Here is a 21,608-nt window from a genome sequence, read left to right as displayed (position 1 = left end):
AGCGGACGCTCGCGACTTCGTCCGCGTGAAACTCGATGTAAACTTTCAACTACCCCTACCCTACCCCTAATTTTTCTGTCATAAGAATCTTCTCCTGACTATAACAAACACATAAAAAAAAAATTGTGAAATCGGTCCAACCGTTCACGCGTGATAGTGTGACCAAGGAATATATGGATTCATTTTTATATAAATAGATATGAACTTTATAAATTAACAATAAAGCTCAAATTGACTTTTAGTTAGAAAACATTCGTATGGGAAAAAGAAAAGGACTCATTTTTATGGTTTTTTCGGCAATTATTCGAATTTTTCTCGCCGTTAAAACCATCCTAGAACTTCAACGAACATTTTAAAAAAACAATTGGCCAAATTGGTCCAGGCGTTGTTGAGTTATGCGCTTACCAACACATTTTGCGATTCATTTTTATATTATAGATTGGAAAATAAGAATCACGGTAACTCTCTGACAACTAAAACACTACGTCGTTTAACTTCTGAATCACCTAAGTTACGTTACGTGATATTTCACTACGTCATTTTTCGTACATTTCTTCATGACGCTCATGAAATATGTGCTCCTATTAATCAGCTAACTAAATTGTAAATACCGTTATAACTCGCAGTACTTTTACGGTCTTCCTACTTGAACACAATACATTTGTTTTTATCGCTCAACGCTGACGCTTGAAGAGCGTGGCGACTGTTTTGAGATTTGGGATTCATGGCCCTCGAGATACACATAGTAACATTATTATTATAAAAACAATTAGTTTATTTGTTCGTGAAGTGTATTTATTTTTTGTGATTTTACTTGATTATATTAATAAGTAAAATTACAAAAAAATAACGAAAAATAGATAATAACAAAAACAAAACAGATAGATCTGAGTTAACTACGAGTACGAAGATATAAGAATCGTAAACCGGAACGATTCATTAAATAAAGAAAAATCAGTAAGTATTACAGTGGAATGAAACCCTGACCCCACATTAGAAAGCGGTGTGTTGGTCGACCCCCCACCATGTGGACTGACGACACGAAGCTAGTCGTAGGGATTCACTGGATGCAGGCGGCTCAGGATAGTAATGTTTCAGTGAACGTCCATCGGCTCATATAATGATGATGTTGATGATAGTGTATGTACATGATTACATGAACAAAGTCACGGGCATTAGCAAGTGAAACGTGTAACGTGTCAAATTACCGTGATGAAGCATTTTCGCAATAACTCTACAGGTTTAGAATATCGCCGAGTGATGTCTTATCGGCTGTCATATGATGCGACTACAAACAAAACGGTAGCTCAAGCCGCTTTGTATTACAGACCGAGAGCCGGTGGTAATTAGACCTTCGTCATTGAATAAAAACTAAAAGCGAAGTGCGCTGCACTACGAAAAGCCAAAAACAAGAAGAAGAGAAAAATATGGAAGTTTGTACCTAGCAAAGCCAATTGGATCACATAGGATTTAGGACTTAAGAGCCAATACAGGTCTCAGCCTTAGAACTTCCAAGTATAAGTGTAGTGTGCAAATTTAAAAAAAAAGTGTGCGTGTCTGGGCGCTCGACAGAAATGACAACATAAGCCTGCTGCCGTATAGAGATGCATGCGTTAGAGAAAGCGCACACGATGTGTTGCGGCACAAAGACATCCCTAAAGTTTCTATTTTCATTTTATACTAGCGGACGCCCGCGACTTCGTCCGCGTGGAATTTAGTTTTTCACAAATCCCTCGGGAACCATAGATTTTTCCGGAATAAAAAGTAGTCTATGTGTTAATACAGACTATAATCTATCTACATCAAATTTCAAGTGATTTGGTTCAGTAGCCAAGGCGTGAAAGAGTAACAAACATTCATACTATCAAAATCAACAGATTTTCGCAAATCTCGGGAATCCATAAATTTTTCCGGGATAAAAGTAGCTTATGTGTTAATCCAGAGTAAAATCTTTCTCCATTCCAAATTTCAGTTAAATCGCTTAAATAGTAACGGCGTTAAAGAGTAACAAACATCTAAACAAATATACTTACATACAAACTTTCGCGTTTATAATATTAGTAGAAAAAAAAATTATAATATCAGTAGAAAATAAAATTAGTAGAAAAAAAAAAGTATGAAATGACGAAATACTTGTTATCACTGGCTCTTAGATTATTATTTTCTGTCATGTTTTTCATTTCTATCATATTTCAATAACTCATTTGGGTCAGCGTAATAAACATGTTTGTTTTAAAATTCGAACGTCCACCAACTTCCTTTGATTTATTTGTTTAGGTAACACATCCTATTTCCATATTTTACGTAATCACTGTTGATTTTTATTACGTAGGTAAAGTTTCATGATTATCTATCATACTCGTACCTACTTTAATTACCGATCTAACTAATTTATGTTATTACATTCTTTTCAGTTATGTGCATTTAAAAAAAATATATATCACGTGTCTCAAACAGTGAAGGAAAAACATCGCGAGGAAACCTGCATACCTGAGTTTTTTTTTAATTCTCTACATGTGTGAAGTTTGCCAATCCGCATTGGGCCAGCGTGAATCATTACCCAGATATTTTAACAGCTCACTATAGGGCAAGACTTTCCTCTCTATAGGAGAGGGGATATGACGTTTGACCCACCACATAGCTCCAACGCGCCTAAGAACTGTCACCAAAAACGCTAGGTAGCGTTTGATTCTTTCCAGATCTAACAAAACAATTCATGGCGGAAAATACTCCTTTAAAGATTTACAAAACAGTCAACAATTAAATATCCTTTTCTATCTAAGATATTTTATTGTAGACTGATTTTATTCAGATTTTATTTCATAAAAAATGGTCGCGTAGAATCAAAGTTAACATAGATTTTCTCACAAATGAATTTGCGGGCAACTTCTTGTATCAATCAGTCGGACATTATAATGAAAAAATACTTAGTCTAGTAGATTTATTGTTTGTAACACTGAATGAGAAAAGACAAAATTTCTTTTTAATTTTCAACGTAATATCTTTTCGGTTATAAAAAAAATCGCCTTAAAACCTTGATGCGATTGAAACAAACGGCTATAAATCGCACTGCTCTTTACGAAATTACCAATAAAAGAGACATCAATGTCGTCGCATCGTCACTATTAAAAAAGTCGCAGTGACGTCAGCACTTTCGTCACTAGAGACTAAAGTACACATTTTCTGTTAGTATAAAATTTTCAAATAAAGTATGCTTGGTGGATTTGAATAAGTTTTCGATAAGTTGATAATTTGGTCATATTTTTTATACAAAATTGGGACTGTACCATCTGTTTCATAATTGCTTAGTTTTAATATTTTTATGCATTTTGTTATGTTATTTATTATATCAACCATTTATCAATCAAACAATCGAACCATTTATGTTTTCCTTAGTAAATTATTAATAGATAGTAAATTTAGTCACTATAAAGCCGAAAGTGTGTGTCACCATATTTACTGAAAGGAGTTGGTAAAAATTTGAAATTGAGATAGAATAATAAATAGACTACTGTTATTGTTAATCCATGGTTCTTCTGATTTACTGAATTTCAAACGAACGGACTCGATTCGATTAGTATAATCTGTATCTATAGTAATATTATAAAGCGGAAGAGTTTATTTGTTTGTTTGATTGAACGCGCTAATCTCACTACTACTACTGGTCCGATTTGAAAAATTCTTTCAGTATTAGATAGCATATCATCCCATTTATCGAGGAAGCCTATAAATAGGCTATATATGATCCTAGCATTCCTGCGGGAACGGGAACTACGCGGGTGAAACCGCGCGGCGTCAGCTAGATAGCGTATAATCTGAAGTTATTTGATACCAATTACTAACAACACAATTTTCAATTTTTCACACATTTCATTTTAGTTTTTAGTTTGACATGTAATTAGACACATTCCAACAAAGTCTTGATACCACACGCGACGTCATTTATTTTCCGTAATACAGAGAAAACTCGATTTTCCGAACCTTAGAATCCATAGGCTGTTTCTGATTATCCAAATCTTGTTCAAGTTATAGATAACCATAATTATATCATGTCTATAATTTACAAGATGAGTAATTTTTGTTGTTATTGCATACTTTATAATAACAACAAAAATCAAGCATCAACAACAATCGAATTTCAAGATTGTATCAATTCAAACCTTATTTGCACTTTAGCTTATCCAAATATTTTGCCTTTATTAATCCGGTTAATCGATTCTAAACTGTAACAGTTTGTACAGTGTTAATTAGCAATATATTTACGTTTTTATCGATAACACGTATATTAAATCGGTCCATTTGGTCCGTTGCACAACACTGGAGGTCGACTCACAACTGATAAGCGTCAGCGCATGTCGCTCCACGCATGTGATGTTCATTAAATAATACTGTGTATGTATTGCAGTTTAGATGAATGTGAATTCTTATTTACAACCTTGAATTTAAGAATGACTGCTGTAATGATTTCTGTTTTTTTTTTTTGTTTTAAAAGAATATTTGCCATATATTTTAAATGTGACCAACATTCCCATTCCCCTCCAACTAGTCGGGAAAGACTATATTAGGAGTGGGTACGACAATAGTTCAGCGGGGCGGGGATCGAACCACCACCCCTCGGTGATAAGTCCAACTACTTTACCGTTGAACACTCACCATCCGATAAGCCCTCATAACTGCAGTGCTAACGGCTTGACAGCCGAATGCACAATCAGTTTTATCGGCTGTCATGTGAGCGTACTTGATCGTCAGTGGCTGACATAATTTTAATTTAGTTTTATGTCACTATGTGACTTCCGTGGTATCACCTGGCTCAAGCTCAAGCAAGTAACCAGCTGAAAATCAGTCCGACCGCTTTTACCGTTGAGCTATTGAGGCTTTACTTGCACGCTTCTTCCGTGTTTTTAACCCTTAACGCAAAAAGAGGGATGTTATATGTTTGACGTGTCTGTCTGTGTATGGCATCATAGATCTCGAATGGATGGTGCGATTTCAATTTGTGCGAGTGTTCTTAGACTTGTTTGATGAAAATCGTTTAAGCCGTTTAAAAGTTGTGGGATATGAAAGTGGGGAAGAATGTCTGTATATGCTCGAGTGGGGTCTCAAATGAAAGCGCACTGAAAGAGAATATTGCTGACTTGATCGAGAGTGTAATTAATAATTTCATGAACTACGGGGATTTTTCAAAATTTTCAGTGCTATGTTATCAAAAGTTTAGATCGATTCTCCACCTTTCTTGTTTACCGTCCCTTAAAAAAACATTACTCCTTTATTTTTGTAATTCGATAAAATTTTCCATGACATCCATATGTAATCTGAATATTTTAAAATTTTCTATTGTAATTTTGCACACGTGGATTTTTTAAGAAGTCATTTAAAGTCAAATTTCAATTTAATGATTATGTTAATTTTGTTTTTTTAATTGACATACTGCATAGCGACAAGCAGATGTAATTGATTACAGTTTGTCTACTTTAAAGTCTGTTTGGATTTGGTAAGATGTTTTTTAAAGATTAACTGTTAAGTTTCTAGCCGGCTCAGCAGAACCCGCCTTCCGAACCGGTGGTAAAGTCGTTACATGACGTTAACTAAAAAATTAAACCGACTTCAAAATCACAAAACTAAAAAGCGTAAAATAACATCGTATGTGCTACCTTCTGATCACTTTGAAGTCGGTGCCAACCTGTGTTGTAATGTTAGCGCAGTGTTGGCCGACCCCCAACCAGGTGGACTGACGACATCAAGCGAGTCGCAGGGATTCGCTGGATGCAGGTGGCTCAGTATCGTGATGTTTGGAAGTCCTTACAAAAGTTAATGCATCAGACAGTAATTTCCCGTGGTTCTTTCAGAAACGGCTTTAATTAATACGTGAAGTGAAATTAGATTTTGATTTAATTGCGTATAACTCAGCAGTATATTTTATGTAGAAGATTTCATTTTATAACTACGTACTCGTATGTATGTTCATGATAAATATTTGTATGCTGTTTTTATATAATACTATCTCCAATCATTAAGATCGATATCTGTATTAGATACAGATAGAAGCACTATAAAGAATCAGAAAAATGTTTTATATGTATACTTATAAAAAACTGATTTGATACTAATCATAAATCCAATATAAAATCAACAACGAGATACGAGTTTATTTAGATAGATGTATCAACAGATACCTATGTGACGTAATTTTTAATTTTATGTAACTACAGATTAAAGATAAAAAATGATGTCGACTTAATTATTTAATAAATGATTGTAATCAAATTAAAAAAAAAAAAACAATAATCATCCGCAAAAAGATGTGGTAGACCACCATTATTCGCTACGTTCATAATTTTGTCTGATTCACTAATAATATCATATTGTATACAAAGTTTGAGAAGTAAGATCAATGATCATCCTACTAATATTATAAATGCGAAAGTTTGTATGGATTTTGTTTGGATGTTTGTTATTCTTTAGCGCCGCTACTACTGAAATGATTTAGCTGAAATTAGGAATGGAAATAGATTTTACTCTGGATTAACACATAGTTCCCGCGAGATTTGTAGGAAATAGTAGTCTGAGACTGTAAGATGGGGTGTTAAAGAGGGCTACCGATTGGTTGGCGAAAACGATTTGCGTGGCGTTCGAGCCGTCCACATTTCTTGTTGTGTAATTTTTTATGGGTTACTTGGGCTAGGCGGGGAAAGTGACCTGAGAGGAAAAGGGGAGTATTTATTACAGTCAAAGGATCCTTTAACCCTACGTTCACAAGTGCGTGACTCCACTCAAGGTCATTCTAGTGTTTGTATTGGTTAGTTTGATTTGTTAATTAAGTTCTCCTGCCAAATATTGTGAATCCTTTGTTCGACATTGATTTTCTTATTTTCGTAATCCACTAACTATAGATACTTAATTTAATCTCTAAGAAAAGGTGAAGAAACTGAAGGTTTCAAAACATTATCAAATCGAATACTTGTTGAATATTTACTGAAAATGTCAACGAATGATAATGCTTACGTCGCAAACAGTTAATGCTTCACACAAGACAGGTTGTTTGCGATCTACGTCTAATCCGATTAGATAACGCGTGACATCACAACGATTTAGCATAATCGTGTAGGATAATCGAATGTCATAAATTGCTCGCCTCCTGCCTCACTCGACGATTGTTATCGTCTTGGTGACGTCAGTAATCGGGCAATCGACGGCGGAATTCACTTTATAATATTCCTTCTGCGATGACATCGCTTTATTTCATAACCGATTTCCATAAAAGTGGTTTTACTAGCAGACACATCGGGGTTTTGTCCACTTAGTTCCCGTTCCCGTGGGAATACGGTGCTAAAATACAGCCCAGTGGATATGACTTCTGCCTCCGGTTCCGGGGCATGGACCTCCAACTTTTCAGCTGTGTGCATTTCAAGAAATTAAATATCACGTGTCTGAAAGGTGAAGAAAAAACATCGTGAGGAAACTTGCATAGAGATTTTACTAAATTCTCTGCATGTGTGAAGTCTGCCCATCCGCATTGGGCTAGCGTGGTGGATTATTGACCTAACTCCTCTCATTCTGGAAGGAGACTCGAGCTCAGCAGTGAGCCGAATATGGGTTGATAATGAAGAAACCACGGAAACTACGCGGGTGAAATCCGGGTTATTTTATTTAGGACTTAGCTTAGTGGAAAAGGCAACCCTTTGAAAACACCGTCATATATGAGACTTCAAAGAGTCTGGCAAAGACTTCTACAAAGCTATTGCGACTGAGTACATAATTTCTTGCATTACGAGTATGTCGAAGAAAGTGTAGAACAATTTACGCGGTGTACTAAGACTGTTAACGGTTGAGGGTCGAAAGTAAGTTTGTCCGTTACGCTTACGTCTAAACTACTACACCGATTTTAAAAATTCTTCCACCAACGGAAAGCTACATTAGCAGCGAATAACGTAGGCTATATTTTATCCCCGTATTCACACGGGAACGGGAAATACGCGGGTAAAACCGCGGAGCGTCTAGTTCAGTCTAAAGACATAACCCTCCGTCGGGTAAAAACAGTGACGTGCATCTCATAGATGCAATAATGCATTGCCTACTCTGAAGACTCATTGCGAAAATATTAGAGAAGGAATTTCCTATTTTGTACAATTTGTACCTATAACCCGTGCGTATTAACTTAATCCGCACGAGCGGTGTGCCTACCCTAGTTTACCCTGTGCACGCCACTGAGTAAAAGTAACCAAATGACCCACATACTATACACGAGGATGTGTGTGTTTAAATTAGTGCTGCCGTGCGTCACTGATAACGATAATGATTGTGATAAGAGCGAAGGATGATCTTGTCACCATGTTAACTATTACTAGCTATTATCGGATGCGTTCACGTACTATACACATGCATATGGAAGCAAAGCTACTAGTCCTTGAGTCCAAGAACAAAGTATTTATTAATGACCCTACAGCTCAAAGTGTGTGTTCGAGTCAGACAAATTTATGAGCGGTTAGCAGAACCTCACGGTTTCATCTGCGTAGTTCCCATTCCTGTAGGAACACGGGGATAAAATTTACCCTGTGTTACTCCCTGATAATGAAAGAAAAATATAAGGCATTTTTTTTTTATAAATCTATACTAATATTGTAAAGCTGAAGAGTTTGTTTGTTTGTTTGATTGAATGCGCTAATCTCAGGAACTACTGGTCCGATTTGAAAAATACTTTCAGTGATAGATAGCCCATTTATCGAGGAAGGCTATAGGCTATATTATATTTTCAAAAAAATTAGGGATCCTTCCTGAAACTACAATAAAAATATGAAGGGCTACGTAAAATAGGGATCTAAAAAGTAAGAAATGAGAAAATATTTCAGATAGATATACTTTACCTTAGTCATTTTTTTACTTATGCATTTCTATAAGTAAAAAAATGACTAAGGTAGAGCCGTGGTCGCACCTGATACCCCTCCCTTCCTACCTGCCTACCCTTTCTTTTGGCGTGGTCTGGTAAAAAAGGGATCTATATTCGTGTCAGGCGCCTCAGCGTGAAGTATTGTGACAATCGATCGATATCAACCCATATTCGGCTCACTGTTGAGCTCGAGTCTCCTCTTAGAATCTGAGGAGTAAGGTCCACCACGCTGGCCCAATGCGGATTGGCAGACTTCGCATACGCAGACAATTAAGAAAATTCTCTGGTATGTAGGTTTCCTCACGATGTTTTTCCTTCACCTTTTGCGACACGTGATATTTAATTTCTTAAAATGCACACAACTAAAAAGTTGATGTCCCGGACCGGATTCGAACCCACACCCTCCAGAATCGGAGGCAGAGGTCATATCCACTGGGCTACCACGGCTCATTGTGATAATGTCCGTAGGGTACTCTGTGTTATATGCATGTAAGCAGCACACTTTAGATAAGTAGGTTTGTGACGTAACCGTTACGCTGGCTTGAGTAGCGATTGCATGCTTGACATGCCTTTGATCTATTACACTTTAGAAGTCACTCTTATACTTGAAACAATTGAATTCCAGTGATATTTTAACTTACGGATCCGAGACTTGGTCGCTAGCTATGGGCCTTATTAGCAGGCTTAAAGTCACTCAGCGGGCGATAGAACTATTACTGGACATAGGCCTCTTGCATGGGCCTCCAAGCACAACGGTTTGGAGCTGCCAGCATCCAGCGGCTTCCAGCAATCCGCCTGATGTTCTTGATCCACCTAGTGAGGGGTCGACCAACACTGCGCTTTCCGGTGCAGGGTCGCCATTCCAGCACCTTGGGGCCAGGCTCTTCGAGCTATGTGGCCTGCCCATTGCCACTTTAGCTACGCGATTCGCTGAGCTATGTCAGTGACTTTGATTCGTTTGCGGATCTCCTCATTTCTGATTCGGTCACGCAGATAAACTCCAAGCATAGCTCGCTCTATAAACAAATACTCTGCCAAAGAAAAATTCTGTGATTTGGAATAATTGCATCAGATGACTGTCCCTCTCATTAGGTCAGCGTGGTGGACTATTCGGCCCACGGTGGCCTAATGCGGATTGGCAGGCTTCACATGGGAAAATATTTGAGAAAAATGTCAGGTATGCAGGATTCCTCACGATGTTTTTCCTCCACAGTCTGAGACATGTGATATATAATGTCTTGAAATGAACATAACTGAAAAGTTACACATGCCCTGGACCGGATCCGAACCTACGCCCCCTGAATCAAAGGCAGGGGTCATACCCACTGGGCTATCCGCTGTAAATAAGGCTCATTACAAAGTTAAGTAGTCATAATTCCAGGTTGTAAAGATACATAATCTTTATGTTCTTCCACTCATCGCATAACTCGAGCGTGCTTGACGAAATTTAGAATTAAACTGGAACGAATCTGACGTCAAGTGTCTTGTTTGACGTAAGCAAGGATGTATTTTAGGTGCATGTTATCATGCATGCATTGAACGAGATTGCTGCTGTATATTATGTATATATATTTCAATACGAGAGTATGTAGCTATACTACAGCCCTACTCAATGTGTACTGATTAGTAACAACCAAATGGAAAATGGGCTGACTATGGGCCTTATTAGAAGGTTTAAAGTCACTCAGTGGGCGATGGAGCGAGCTATGCTTGGAGTTTCTCTGCAATGAACCAGAGTCACTAACATAGCTCAGCGAGTCGCGAAGCTGAAGTGGCAATGGGCAGGCCACATAGTTCGAAGAGCCGATGGACGCCACTAGGTGGACCGAGGATATCAAGCGGGTTGCAGGGAGCCGCTGGATGCTAGCGGCTCGAGATCGTTGTGCTTGGAGGTCCATGCAAGAGGCCTATGTCCAACAGTGGACGTCTATCGGCTGATAAGGTAAATGAATTATATGTGTAATTTGAAATGACTAGCGATTTATATCCTCATTTTTAGTTTGTTTGTTAGTACACAGTACAAATCAAGTAGGAATGTAATACAGGTTTATGTTTTCTTTTTAATTAAAAAAAATCATTTATTTCAAATATCATTAGTTTAGAAGCACTTTTGAAACGGTGTGGTCTCATTAGAATTTGTTAACTGGTTCAACTATTAATAATAACAATTAGAATAAGATTCGAGTCCCGGTTGAGCGAATCCAGTCGGTTGCAGGGAGCCGCTAAATGGTCGCGGCACTAGACCAGTGTTTGGAAGAAGGAAGATACAAGACGCCCATGTCAAGCAGTGGATGTCAATCGGCTGATAATGATGATGTCAAAACAGTTCTTGGCTTTTAGGATCTAAAATCAACCGAGATCGTGAATAACTCGCCCGATAACAAATTGTCCTTGAGGAAAAATTTCTGTCACGGCCATACAAATCTGATATTTTATCGGCTCATTCGTTTCGGGTCGGCAAATCGGCGATGCGTACGCTAAGGCCACGGAGGCATGTAAACATATTATCACGTGTCCGTGACGATAAACTGAGTAAATTTCGTATTTACTCTGTACTGAATGAAGATTTGCAACCTGAGCCATATGCCATGGACTAAGAGTATGCATAGCCAGCATCAGTGGCGACGATTGGAATTTAGATGAAGGTAAGCCTTCCCAAAGTAAAGGAAATTCTTACAACGTTATGCTAACTCGGTTTCTCATATATCTAGTTACAGTACAACAGTGAATATGTATGGATTTTTAAAGGTAACCCGGTGGGAGACTTCTGCATGAACTCTTCGCCGCTGCCAGAGATACCGCATTTTATTAAAGCTGAAAGGTCAGCCTATGCTCCTACGCAGATAATAGGCCTATTCTCTAAATTTGAAAATATATACACGTTTCTCTGCGTGATCGATTCAGAAATGGGGAGATCCGCAGAAGAATCAAAGTCACTGACATAACTCAGCGAGTCGAGAAACTGAAGTGGCAATGTGTAGGCACAGGTTCGACGAGCAGATGGACGTTGGGGTACTATATACTCGTAAAGCGAAGAGTATACATGCTTCGTCATATAACGAAGTACGAGTACCTGAACTAAGTTATATATTTTTTTTTTATTCTTTAAAAGTTAGCCCTTGACTACAATCTCACCTGATGGTAAGTGATGATGCAATCTAAGATGGAAGCGGGCTAACTTGTCAGGAGGATGAAAACCCACACTCCTTTCGGTTTCTACACGGCATCGTACCGGAACGCTAAATCGCTTGGCGGTACGTCTTTGCCGGTAGGGTGGTAACTAGCCACGGCCGAAGCCTCCCACCAGCCAGACCTGCACCAATTAAGAAACCTCAATCGATCCAGCCGGGGATCGAACCCAGGACCTCCTTCTTGTAAATCCACCGCGCATACCACTGCGCCACGGAGGCCGTCAAAATATGACGAAACCTATTACCCTGCAATGCATGCTCGATAGAAACTTGCTCTACAATGCGCTGCCAAGCACACGTCACTCGAAGGTATTCCTGAAGCATGTGCTGGTAATTTCACCAGCGAGCATTAAAATGACTGCAATACACAAAGGTGAATTTTCAGCCCTGTTTCGTTCATTTAAATTTAAAAACGTCTCTTTCCGCAGTTTTTCTAAATATTATTTAATTTTAATTTCATTATCACATTTGTATTAAACCCATATTCAGTTCACTGTTGAGCTCGAGTCTCCTCTCAAAATGAGAGGGGTTAGGCCAATAGGCTGGCCCAATGCGGATTGGCAGGCTTTACACACGCATAGAATAAGCTACTCGCCTGCTGTACAAAACTAAGAAGATTTTTTTCATAGAGGCAGTTTAGATGCCTAGAAACTCTAATGACATTTTTATTTGTGAAAATAATCTCGTAATTGTAATATTTTTATAAAACGAAATTGTATTTTTATCACGTCAGCGCAAACGCCAATCATAAATTGTAACGTCATTCGCTACAAGGCATCGGTTTGTGATTGGCGCTTGCGGTGACGTAATATAACCACATCGCTGAAAACGCCAATCACGCTGTTATTTCTATGAATGACGTCACTTGCTAAAGTATTGTGTTTCGGCGGCAAAAAAATTACGTAGATATTTTTTCATTTGTATTAATTTTTTTTACTGGTTATTATTGACGGAACAAAATAAAATATAGCTTATAATACTTCCATAGTTCAGTTTAAACTCTGTTTACAAATGAGGCAAGTAGCTTATTAAGGAAATTCTCTGGTATGCAGGTTTCTTCACGAAGTTTTTACTTCACCGTTTGAGACACGTGATATTTAATTTCTTAAAATGCACACAACTAAAAAGTTGGAGGTGCATGCGCCGGAATGTATTCAAACTCACACCCTCCGGAATCAGAGGCAGATGTCATATTCACTGGGATATCACGGCTCGGTTATTATTATAAAACAAGTATGTTCGAAGCCTAGCCTAATATCTAAATCTACACTTATCTTTAGGTGAAATAAGTTAGAAGAAATAGCAAAGCAGATTACCAAATATTAAAAAATCCATTTCAACGCACGCTAAAAATATAGATAGTAATAAATGTAATAATTAAACTAGGAGACATCGGGTCGCTGAGTAATTGATGACATAAACATTTAACCCCTACTAGTTCATTAATTATTCCCCCCTCATTTAACAATATTGGCCCGTGACTTGCCATATTTTTTACTCTTTTCTAAATGGCGTCATTTAAATTGAACACTGACGGTTATTGTTTGATACCATACAAGATTTCTCTCCCTCCTTGTAGGTTATGAGATATGGGGCTTAGACACGACACGCTGTTGAGAAAAGAAAAGCTCATAATTCCATGCAGGAGTCGAACCTGCGACCTGGTAATTCGAAACCAAATGGGATAACCACTGGACCAACGAGGCAGTTACACCATTTTAAACCCCAGGATAGCTGAACAAATCTGAATGAGATTTAACACAGAGATAGATTTATAATTTGAAACTGATAGGTAACCTACCTTATCAATTAACTAGCGGACGCCCGCGACTTTTTCCGCGTAAAATTCGATGTAAGCTTTCAACCCCTATTTCACCCACTTTTATTAACATTTTCGCACGTTTTATATGTAGCAGACCCGGTGAAGCTTCGCTTTTTTTATTTTATTTGACTTCTTAAACAAAAAACACAAAAGGTATTTTTATAGCTTAAAAATAGAAGACTAGCGGACGCCCGCGTGGAATTTAGTTTTTCACAAATCACTCGGGAATCGTGGATTATTCCGGGATAAAAACTAGCCTATGTGTTAATCTATGCTATAATATATCTCAATACCAAAAATCAGCTAATTCAGTTCAGTAGTCGAGGCGTGAAAGAGTAACAAACATTCATATCATTTTTATGTATTAGTTAACATTGACCTTATTTACCGGAATGTATCATAAAAATCAATGTATTCAAACTTATTTTAGAATTTAAACTATCGTGAGTGTTATTCATATTAATTGATTATGAAACACGGCTAAAACTCACGTGATATTACGTCGGAGTAATATAATATAATCAGTTTGGATCGTGCCGCGATGCAAGAACCAGCTCATGACTAAGGGCCCCGTATGGGTTCGAAACTAGTCGGGCATACTCCGACGTAATATCACGTGAGTTTTAGCCGTGTTTCATAATCAATTAATATTCAAACTTAGTCATCATTCCCATTATCTATAGAAGTGATTTGAATGACTAAACTTTTGTGATAAGTCACTTGATTAGAAAAACGTGTTATTGGCATAGTCATTAATTTTATCGCAATCTACTACGATTAGCTGTGATTTGTAATCGAATCTCTAATATAGTACAAACCTATTTAACAGCCGTTGTATGAGGATATTACTGTAATGAATAATTTTATTGTATACTTGAGATAGCTTTGCAATTGAAATTATAATGTTGATGTGATATTATGTGAAATGCATAATATGATAAATATAACATAATTCTTATACAGACATAATTAGTTTCAGTGTCAATTTGATTCTGTTAAATAAATGTTTTAGATTTTATTACAACTAATAAAGCTTTTTAAAGTAACTTGATCAAAATTGTATAAAACTGACAACGTCGGCGACGATATTATAACACGAAATACCAAAATAATACAATTCAAACAAAGTCTCCTTTAGAAGTAGTATAAAAAGTAATAGACAAGATGCATCTCTATTTAATTTTTTAATAATCAATATATATGATGAGCTTATTTTGTTTAGTTTAGTCAACAAAAACACCTATCTTTATTATCCCACAAATAGAGTCGAACTAAAAACCTCAAGAAATGTTTTTAATACAGCTTAAAGTTTATAAATTTTAAACCCAATCCGCATAGTCAGCGTTCTTTTTAAATGACACGAATTATACGGTTTCGTAATAAACTTGACGTCGTCGACAACTTTAGTAGGTCGCAACAAACAATGAAGCTAACTTTTGCCGACTACACATACTTGCTAACTTGGTAAACATCCAAGTAATTTGAGACTGTCTTGATTTCCTGTTGATTCGTTCGTGCATATTCTATTTACAGGCTAATTAAGGGTTTAAGTTTGCTTTCGTTCTAGTTGCATTTATTAAAAGAATATTTGCCATATAGAAAAATAATCCAATCCGTGGTGGATTATTTTTCTCAGCAGGATTCTGGTTCAGCAGTGAGCCGAATTAAATGTGTATGAAATATAGCCTTTACACAATAGCCTATGCTAAGTGAAAAGTTGTGGAGCGTTGTGTATCACAATTATCAACTTCGTAGCTCTAAGCACCTGATCCTTTTGTAGATAAAAATTATGATCTACAGGTAAGTACTTAACATACTTCGACAGAGACTACGTAAGCGTGAAATTGTATTTAAGCCAATTCACAGAATTAGTTTGTGCGTTAATTTTACATTTTACCGCACCGCATTCAAGCTGATCAGCAAGTAGAACATAAAATATTTAGTTTAGTGGCCCGTACGTTTTAATGTTTTGAAGTCGGTTTAATTTTTATTCTAAAATTTTCACTTGTCTATTTTTTTGTGTTAACTTAAAACGTGTAAAAATATTTTCATACAAAACTAACCCTACGATTCCTCTCTGACTTTTTCGTCAATCTTTTCTTTGTTGCTTGTAACATATAATGTAGCTTTTTTGGTAAAGCTGTTATATTTCTAGGCAAAAAAAAACGCCAAAGGATAGGTGTATGTTGCTCCGAGTTGTGTTGAAAGAAAGGAAAAGTGTTGTTTGACTTAGATTCAATAGCTCAACAGTAAGAGCGGTCGGACTAATCACCGAGGTTCGATTCTTGCCTCGTTGGTCTATTGTCATACCCACTCCTAATACATTCTTTCCCCTTTCCCGACTAGTTGGAGAGAAATGGTAATATTGGATTTAAAATATATGGCAGACATTCTTTAAAAAATATATATATTAAGTAGGCCACTCAATGAAAGAGAAAACATTGAAAACTCCCACAAGGCAATCAGTTCATTTAATACGTTCGCTGTGGTACGAGGTCAATTGACCTCGTACATCTAGCGTCTTCAAGATTCACGAGGTCAATGAACCTCGTACGCCTACCGTCTTCAAGAGTCACGAGGTCAATTGACCTCGTACGCCTAGTGTCTGCAAGAGTTACGAGGTCAATGGACCTCGTACCGCACCACAAAGTTTTAGTAACAGAGGAAAGCTAGATGTACGAGGTCAATTGACCTCGTACATCTAGCGTTTTCAAGATTCACGAGGTCAATGAACCTAGTACGCCTAGCGTCTTCAAGAGTCACGAGGTCAATGGAACTCGTACGCCTAGTGTCTGCAAGAGTTACGAGGTCAATGGACCTCGTACTGCACCACATAAAGTTTTAGTAACAGAGGAAAGTACAGAAATATCAGTGCCGCAGCGAACGTGTTAAGTATGTACAGCTGCTGATACGTACATAATATTGCAAAAACGACGTCAAACAATATTTCTCCTCTAATACCAGGAAATATTTCGATAGAAATTGCTAATAAAATTAATGGCGTTTTTATCATGTTAAATGCATTTTGATAGGTTTGCGTCATACTTTTGCGGATAGAATTAGTGGAAATGGGAAAATTATACGTTCGTTACAAACAAAAGGTTTATGAGATAAATATTACAGATTACCTATATCCAGAGATAGGGATGTTATCAATAACATACAGCTCGTGCGGATTAGCTAAACACCTGGTTCGAATGAAGTTTGTACTGTGTTTGTTTGGTACCCAGGTGTCAAATTAATGCGCACAAGTTATACCTCCTATTAATTTGTCGGTTACCTAGCAACGCTAGTATTTTGTCTAAGCTTGTATTGTCTATAACATCGTGAGGAAACCTGCACACCTGAGAATTTTCTTAATGCTCTATGTGTGTCAAGTCTGCCAGTCTGCATTGGGCCAACCTGATGGACTATTGGCCTAACCCTTCTCATTCTGAGAGGAGAATCTTGCTCAAACATCACTATTGAGCACGACTCTTTCATTCATAGTCATTACTAATGATGATGATAATTTATTAATCAATTAAGTTAATAATTAATTAAAAACTATTTGATAGACATACTTACCTGAATATGGTATATTAGTCTATGGTCCTAACATATTGAGTAATAATAGTAGCCAATTATGGAATTTGGTCTGTGGTGGCTTTAGGTAACAGCTTTCAAGGGTCCAGACCCTCAATCGTCCAAGTATAAAACTTATTTTTATAATATTTTTCTCGGCATAATATGACTGACCATGTTTCTAGTCGCCAGTCACGTAGCTTCGCGTCAACCCTTCGAAAGACATCGTTAAAGAGTTTTTTTAAACATTACAATTTTTAGCGAAGCTAATGGCCTGGAAACTGGGTAAATGATTCCTTATGTTATCCAGCAGAAAGTATTAAGATGTACGGTTTATACTTGGATAGTTTAGGATCTGGAGCTTTGAAACCTGCTACCTTCTATATAAATCATCAACATCAATCATAGTCAAAACTCCATAATTGGCTACACCATACTTACTGAACTTAGCATAGGTTGACAAACTTTCAGCCTTCATAAAATGAGGTATGTCTGGTTATTGCAGCCTCTCGGTCTATTACGTCAACTGTATCCTACTACGTCAACTGTATCCTACTACGCTAACTGTATCCTACTACGTCAACTGTATCCTAATACATCAACTGCATTCTACTACGTCACCTGTATAATATTGCTTCAACTGTGTCCAATTACGTAAACTGTATCCCCATTACGTCAATTGTATTCAATTGTCAACTGTATCCTACTACGTCGACTGTATCCTACTATTTCAACTGTATCCTATTACGTCACCTTTATCCTACTATGTTAACTGTATTTTACTACGTCAACTGTATCCTACTACGTTAACTGTATCCTATTATGTCAACAGTGTGCCTAGTGGGAGTTTTCAATATTTTCATACTCTTACTGTCAAGTAGCGTAAACGCAAAATTTATATGGAATGAAACAGTTTTGCAGTAGTGCAACTAGATGGCGCTGTTTCAATTCCTTAGAAATTCGCGTTTACGTTACGTGACAGTAACAGTATCAAACTGCCACTAGGCCCTCTGTATCCTACTATCTAACTGGTCTGAAAAAGTATTTCTATAAAAGTATATTGTGACAAACCAAACACTCGTGTCATGTTTCTTGGTAGAATACATTTTCGTTCTAGGTACATTTAAAGCTTTTTCGTTTTATTATGTCATCCGATATTGCAGCAAAGTTTTCTTAGCCCGCTTTCCACTATTATATAATCGGATATGACGCTGGGGGATGGCTTTTGTGGCTTTATTTTATTGGAAAAGATTTTATTCCTCTATGATTTTAGCGGTAGCTTTGGAAAATATTAAAGTTTTGCCGTATTTACTGATGTTCTCAAAAGTTTTATGACTATAATTGAATTTGTGGTTATAAGCAAATCAGTTAATGCGATTTGAGCATTTGTACCCTACCTTTATGAAGCGTAATGAATAAGTAAAAAGTTTCATCACTAAATAACTAATGATCTTAGTTATTAAAAATCATGTTCTTCTAGCGATATGGATTTGACGGAAGGAAGAAAGCATGAGTTACGTCAGTTTAGAAGGCGAAAATAGGACTTTTGATATTTAAAGATATTAATAAAATGAAAAATTATTATTATATGAAAATGATAAATATATGAAATTTAGTTACCCATATCAATTTTTCTCAACCCTTCGAACATCTGGTGTGCCAGACATCTGCTTCTGCTGTACATGGTGATTTAAAAAATAATGTTTCAAACATTATTTCCATTCTTCTAAATTTTTTCCTTTAATAAAAGAGTATTTTCTTTACTTCTCTAATCAAGAGAAAAGTTCGTGCTAAGAATGGGTATAACAATTGTTCAACAATACCCTAGACCTCTGGAATATGAGTACGGTCACTTGCCTTTACCCTTATTGAGGCCAAAAGTAGCTCAGTTATGTAGGCTTAACAATGAGAAATAAAGGACTAGTGGGTTACAAATGTGTAGAATTTTCTATTGAAAATATTGCATTATATTAAGCCTTTAAATAATAATGTTACTACTATATACTGCCATAAGGTCCACTATCGCTCGGCCATATTTGAGCTGTTTACAATTTGAGCTAACAATCTTTTATTATTGTTTTTGTCGAATTTCGTGGAATAAACAACTCGTGTATAAGTATTCCCAGAATGATCTAGAATTATTGTCAGCAAATACGTGCTGGACAGGACAATCGGTGCAGTGTAACTTCGGAACGGAGTCAAGTAACATCGAAGTATACCAGCGATACGAGTGAACAATAGTGAATCTACGATTTTGGACATCGAATTGACTTCATTTGGAAGTGTGTATTGGTACTCGGATTAAGGAGTGAAATAAAATCTCACACGCGTCACCAGGTGTTTCATGCCAAATCCTCTAACCCTAGTTCGTAACAGTAAAAAATATTATACCAGATATGCTCTTCATATTACACATAGCTGTCCTTCTTGCTGGACAGCTGTACGTTGAAGCCAGCGAGGCTCTCGGTGCCCTGGTAGCTTGGGCAGCTTTGTTCTGGCACAGCATTGTTGGCGCTATCTTGGCAAGGGCTGCATCTTGCGAGCCAGTATTACACACGGTGTTTATTACTTTAAAGTACAATAGATGGCGTTCTTAGATAACTTTGAAACAAACCCATTTTGTATAGTTAGCGTTGTGTGCTTTATTTTTGAAAGAAGTTTAACTTCAGTTGTGTGGTCTAAAATACACTTAATTTTTTTAATATGACCATTTATTATAATTTTATATTATAGCTATAATATCATAAAAAATCTAACCAGATATCCTCTTGATATGCAGCTGAGTCGCAAAGTTATTACCCATTTGCGACACATAGCTGTCCTTCTTGCTGGACAGCTGTATGCTGAAGCCGTCTGACTCCAGCGAGGCTCTGGGCGCCCTGGCAGCTTGGACAGCTTTATTCTTGCACAGCGGTGTTGGCGCTATCTTGGCAAGGGCTGCTTCGTGCGAGCCAGTAACACACACAGTGTTTATTACTTTAAAGTACCAATAGATGGCGTTCTTAGATAACATTGAAACAAACCCATATAGTTGGCGTTGTGTGCTTTATTTTTGAAAGAAGTTTTACTTCAGTCGTGTGGTTTAAAGCACACTTGTTTTTTTTTTAATATGACCATTAATTACAGTTATACATATATTATACTATATAAAAAAAATCTTACCAGATATCCTCTTGATATGCAGCTGAGTCGCAAAGTTATTACCCATTTGCGACACATAGCTGTCCTTCTTGCTGGACAGCTGTATGCTGAAGCCGTCTGACTCCAGCGAGGCTCTGGGCGCCCTGGCAGCTTGGACAGCTTTGTTCTGGCACAGCGGTGTTGGCGCTATCTTGGCGAGAGCTGCTTCTTGCGAGCCGGTGCTGTCGCGCCGCCGGTTCTTGTGGTCTAACAGCATGCTCGGCGTGCAACCCATGCTGGCCCTACACTTTCACTTTGGCACTGGCACTAACACATTGCGGCATCATCGTTTGAACCTGGAACAAAGGAAAACAAAATAAATAAAATCCAATATACGGGCTATAACCCCTTAGGCTAGAAACATTGGGTTATTTTCTTTCACGTTGGTTTCGTGGTTTTTTTTATGTAGTTTTTTTTTATGTGGCTTACGCTTGACCATAATCAAGCCTGATGGAAAGCAATGATGAGGTCTAAGATAAAGCGCGCTTGCCTAGAAGATGCCTATTCACTCTTGCCTTGAAGGTGCACAAGTTATACGTGTCAGGAAACACAGACGCCGGAAGGGCATTCCATATTTTGGCAGTTCTTATTAGGAACGTTGACGCAAAACGTTTCGTGCGGGTTGACGGGACGTTGACACGTTGTTCTGTGGTAAAATGGGGACGGAGGAACTAGATCGTAGATTTCCTGGTTAGCTTTTGAGGCTTCAGATTAAGAGGCTGGGTTGGAGTCTGGGTGGCACTATATAATACTGAGATTTTCTCTCCTTCTAGAAGTTTTCAGTGAAATCTCTCTCTCCAGAGTTGGGTAGTTGGTTGTATTACACCCCTAGCCTTGGAGACCACGTACAGCCGTAAGCACCGGTTACTATCATTTTATAAACATATAATAGATGATATTTGGCAGGGAGGATATTTGTTAGGTTAGGTAATAGACGTCTGCTAAGAATAGATTTTGCGGGAGAACC

General features: G+C 37.4%; 1 protein-coding gene across 1 annotated transcript in view; it reads right to left on the bottom strand.

Annotated features, from left to right (window-relative positions):
• Positions 1–21,608, bottom strand: part of LOC128198030 (high affinity cAMP-specific and IBMX-insensitive 3',5'-cyclic phosphodiesterase 8-like) — a 209,715-nt gene that overhangs the window by 142,016 nt on the left and 46,091 nt on the right. Inside the window, exons 2-3 of the mRNA XM_052887935.1 lie at positions 20,624–20,937; positions 20,219–20,437 (exon numbers count right to left, since the gene is read on the bottom strand). Of these exons, the coding sequence (XP_052743895.1) occupies positions 20,219–20,437; positions 20,624–20,876 (472 nt within the window). The 5' untranslated portion in view covers positions 20,877–20,937. The remainder of the gene's footprint in view (positions 1–20,218; positions 20,438–20,623; positions 20,938–21,608) is intronic.

Source organism: Bicyclus anynana, chromosome 20 (assembly GCF_947172395.1).
Source record: "Bicyclus anynana chromosome 20, ilBicAnyn1.1, whole genome shotgun sequence".
NCBI classification, from domain to species: domain Eukaryota; kingdom Metazoa; phylum Arthropoda; class Insecta; order Lepidoptera; family Nymphalidae; genus Bicyclus; species Bicyclus anynana.
This window is presented reverse-complemented; position numbering and strand designations above follow the sequence as displayed.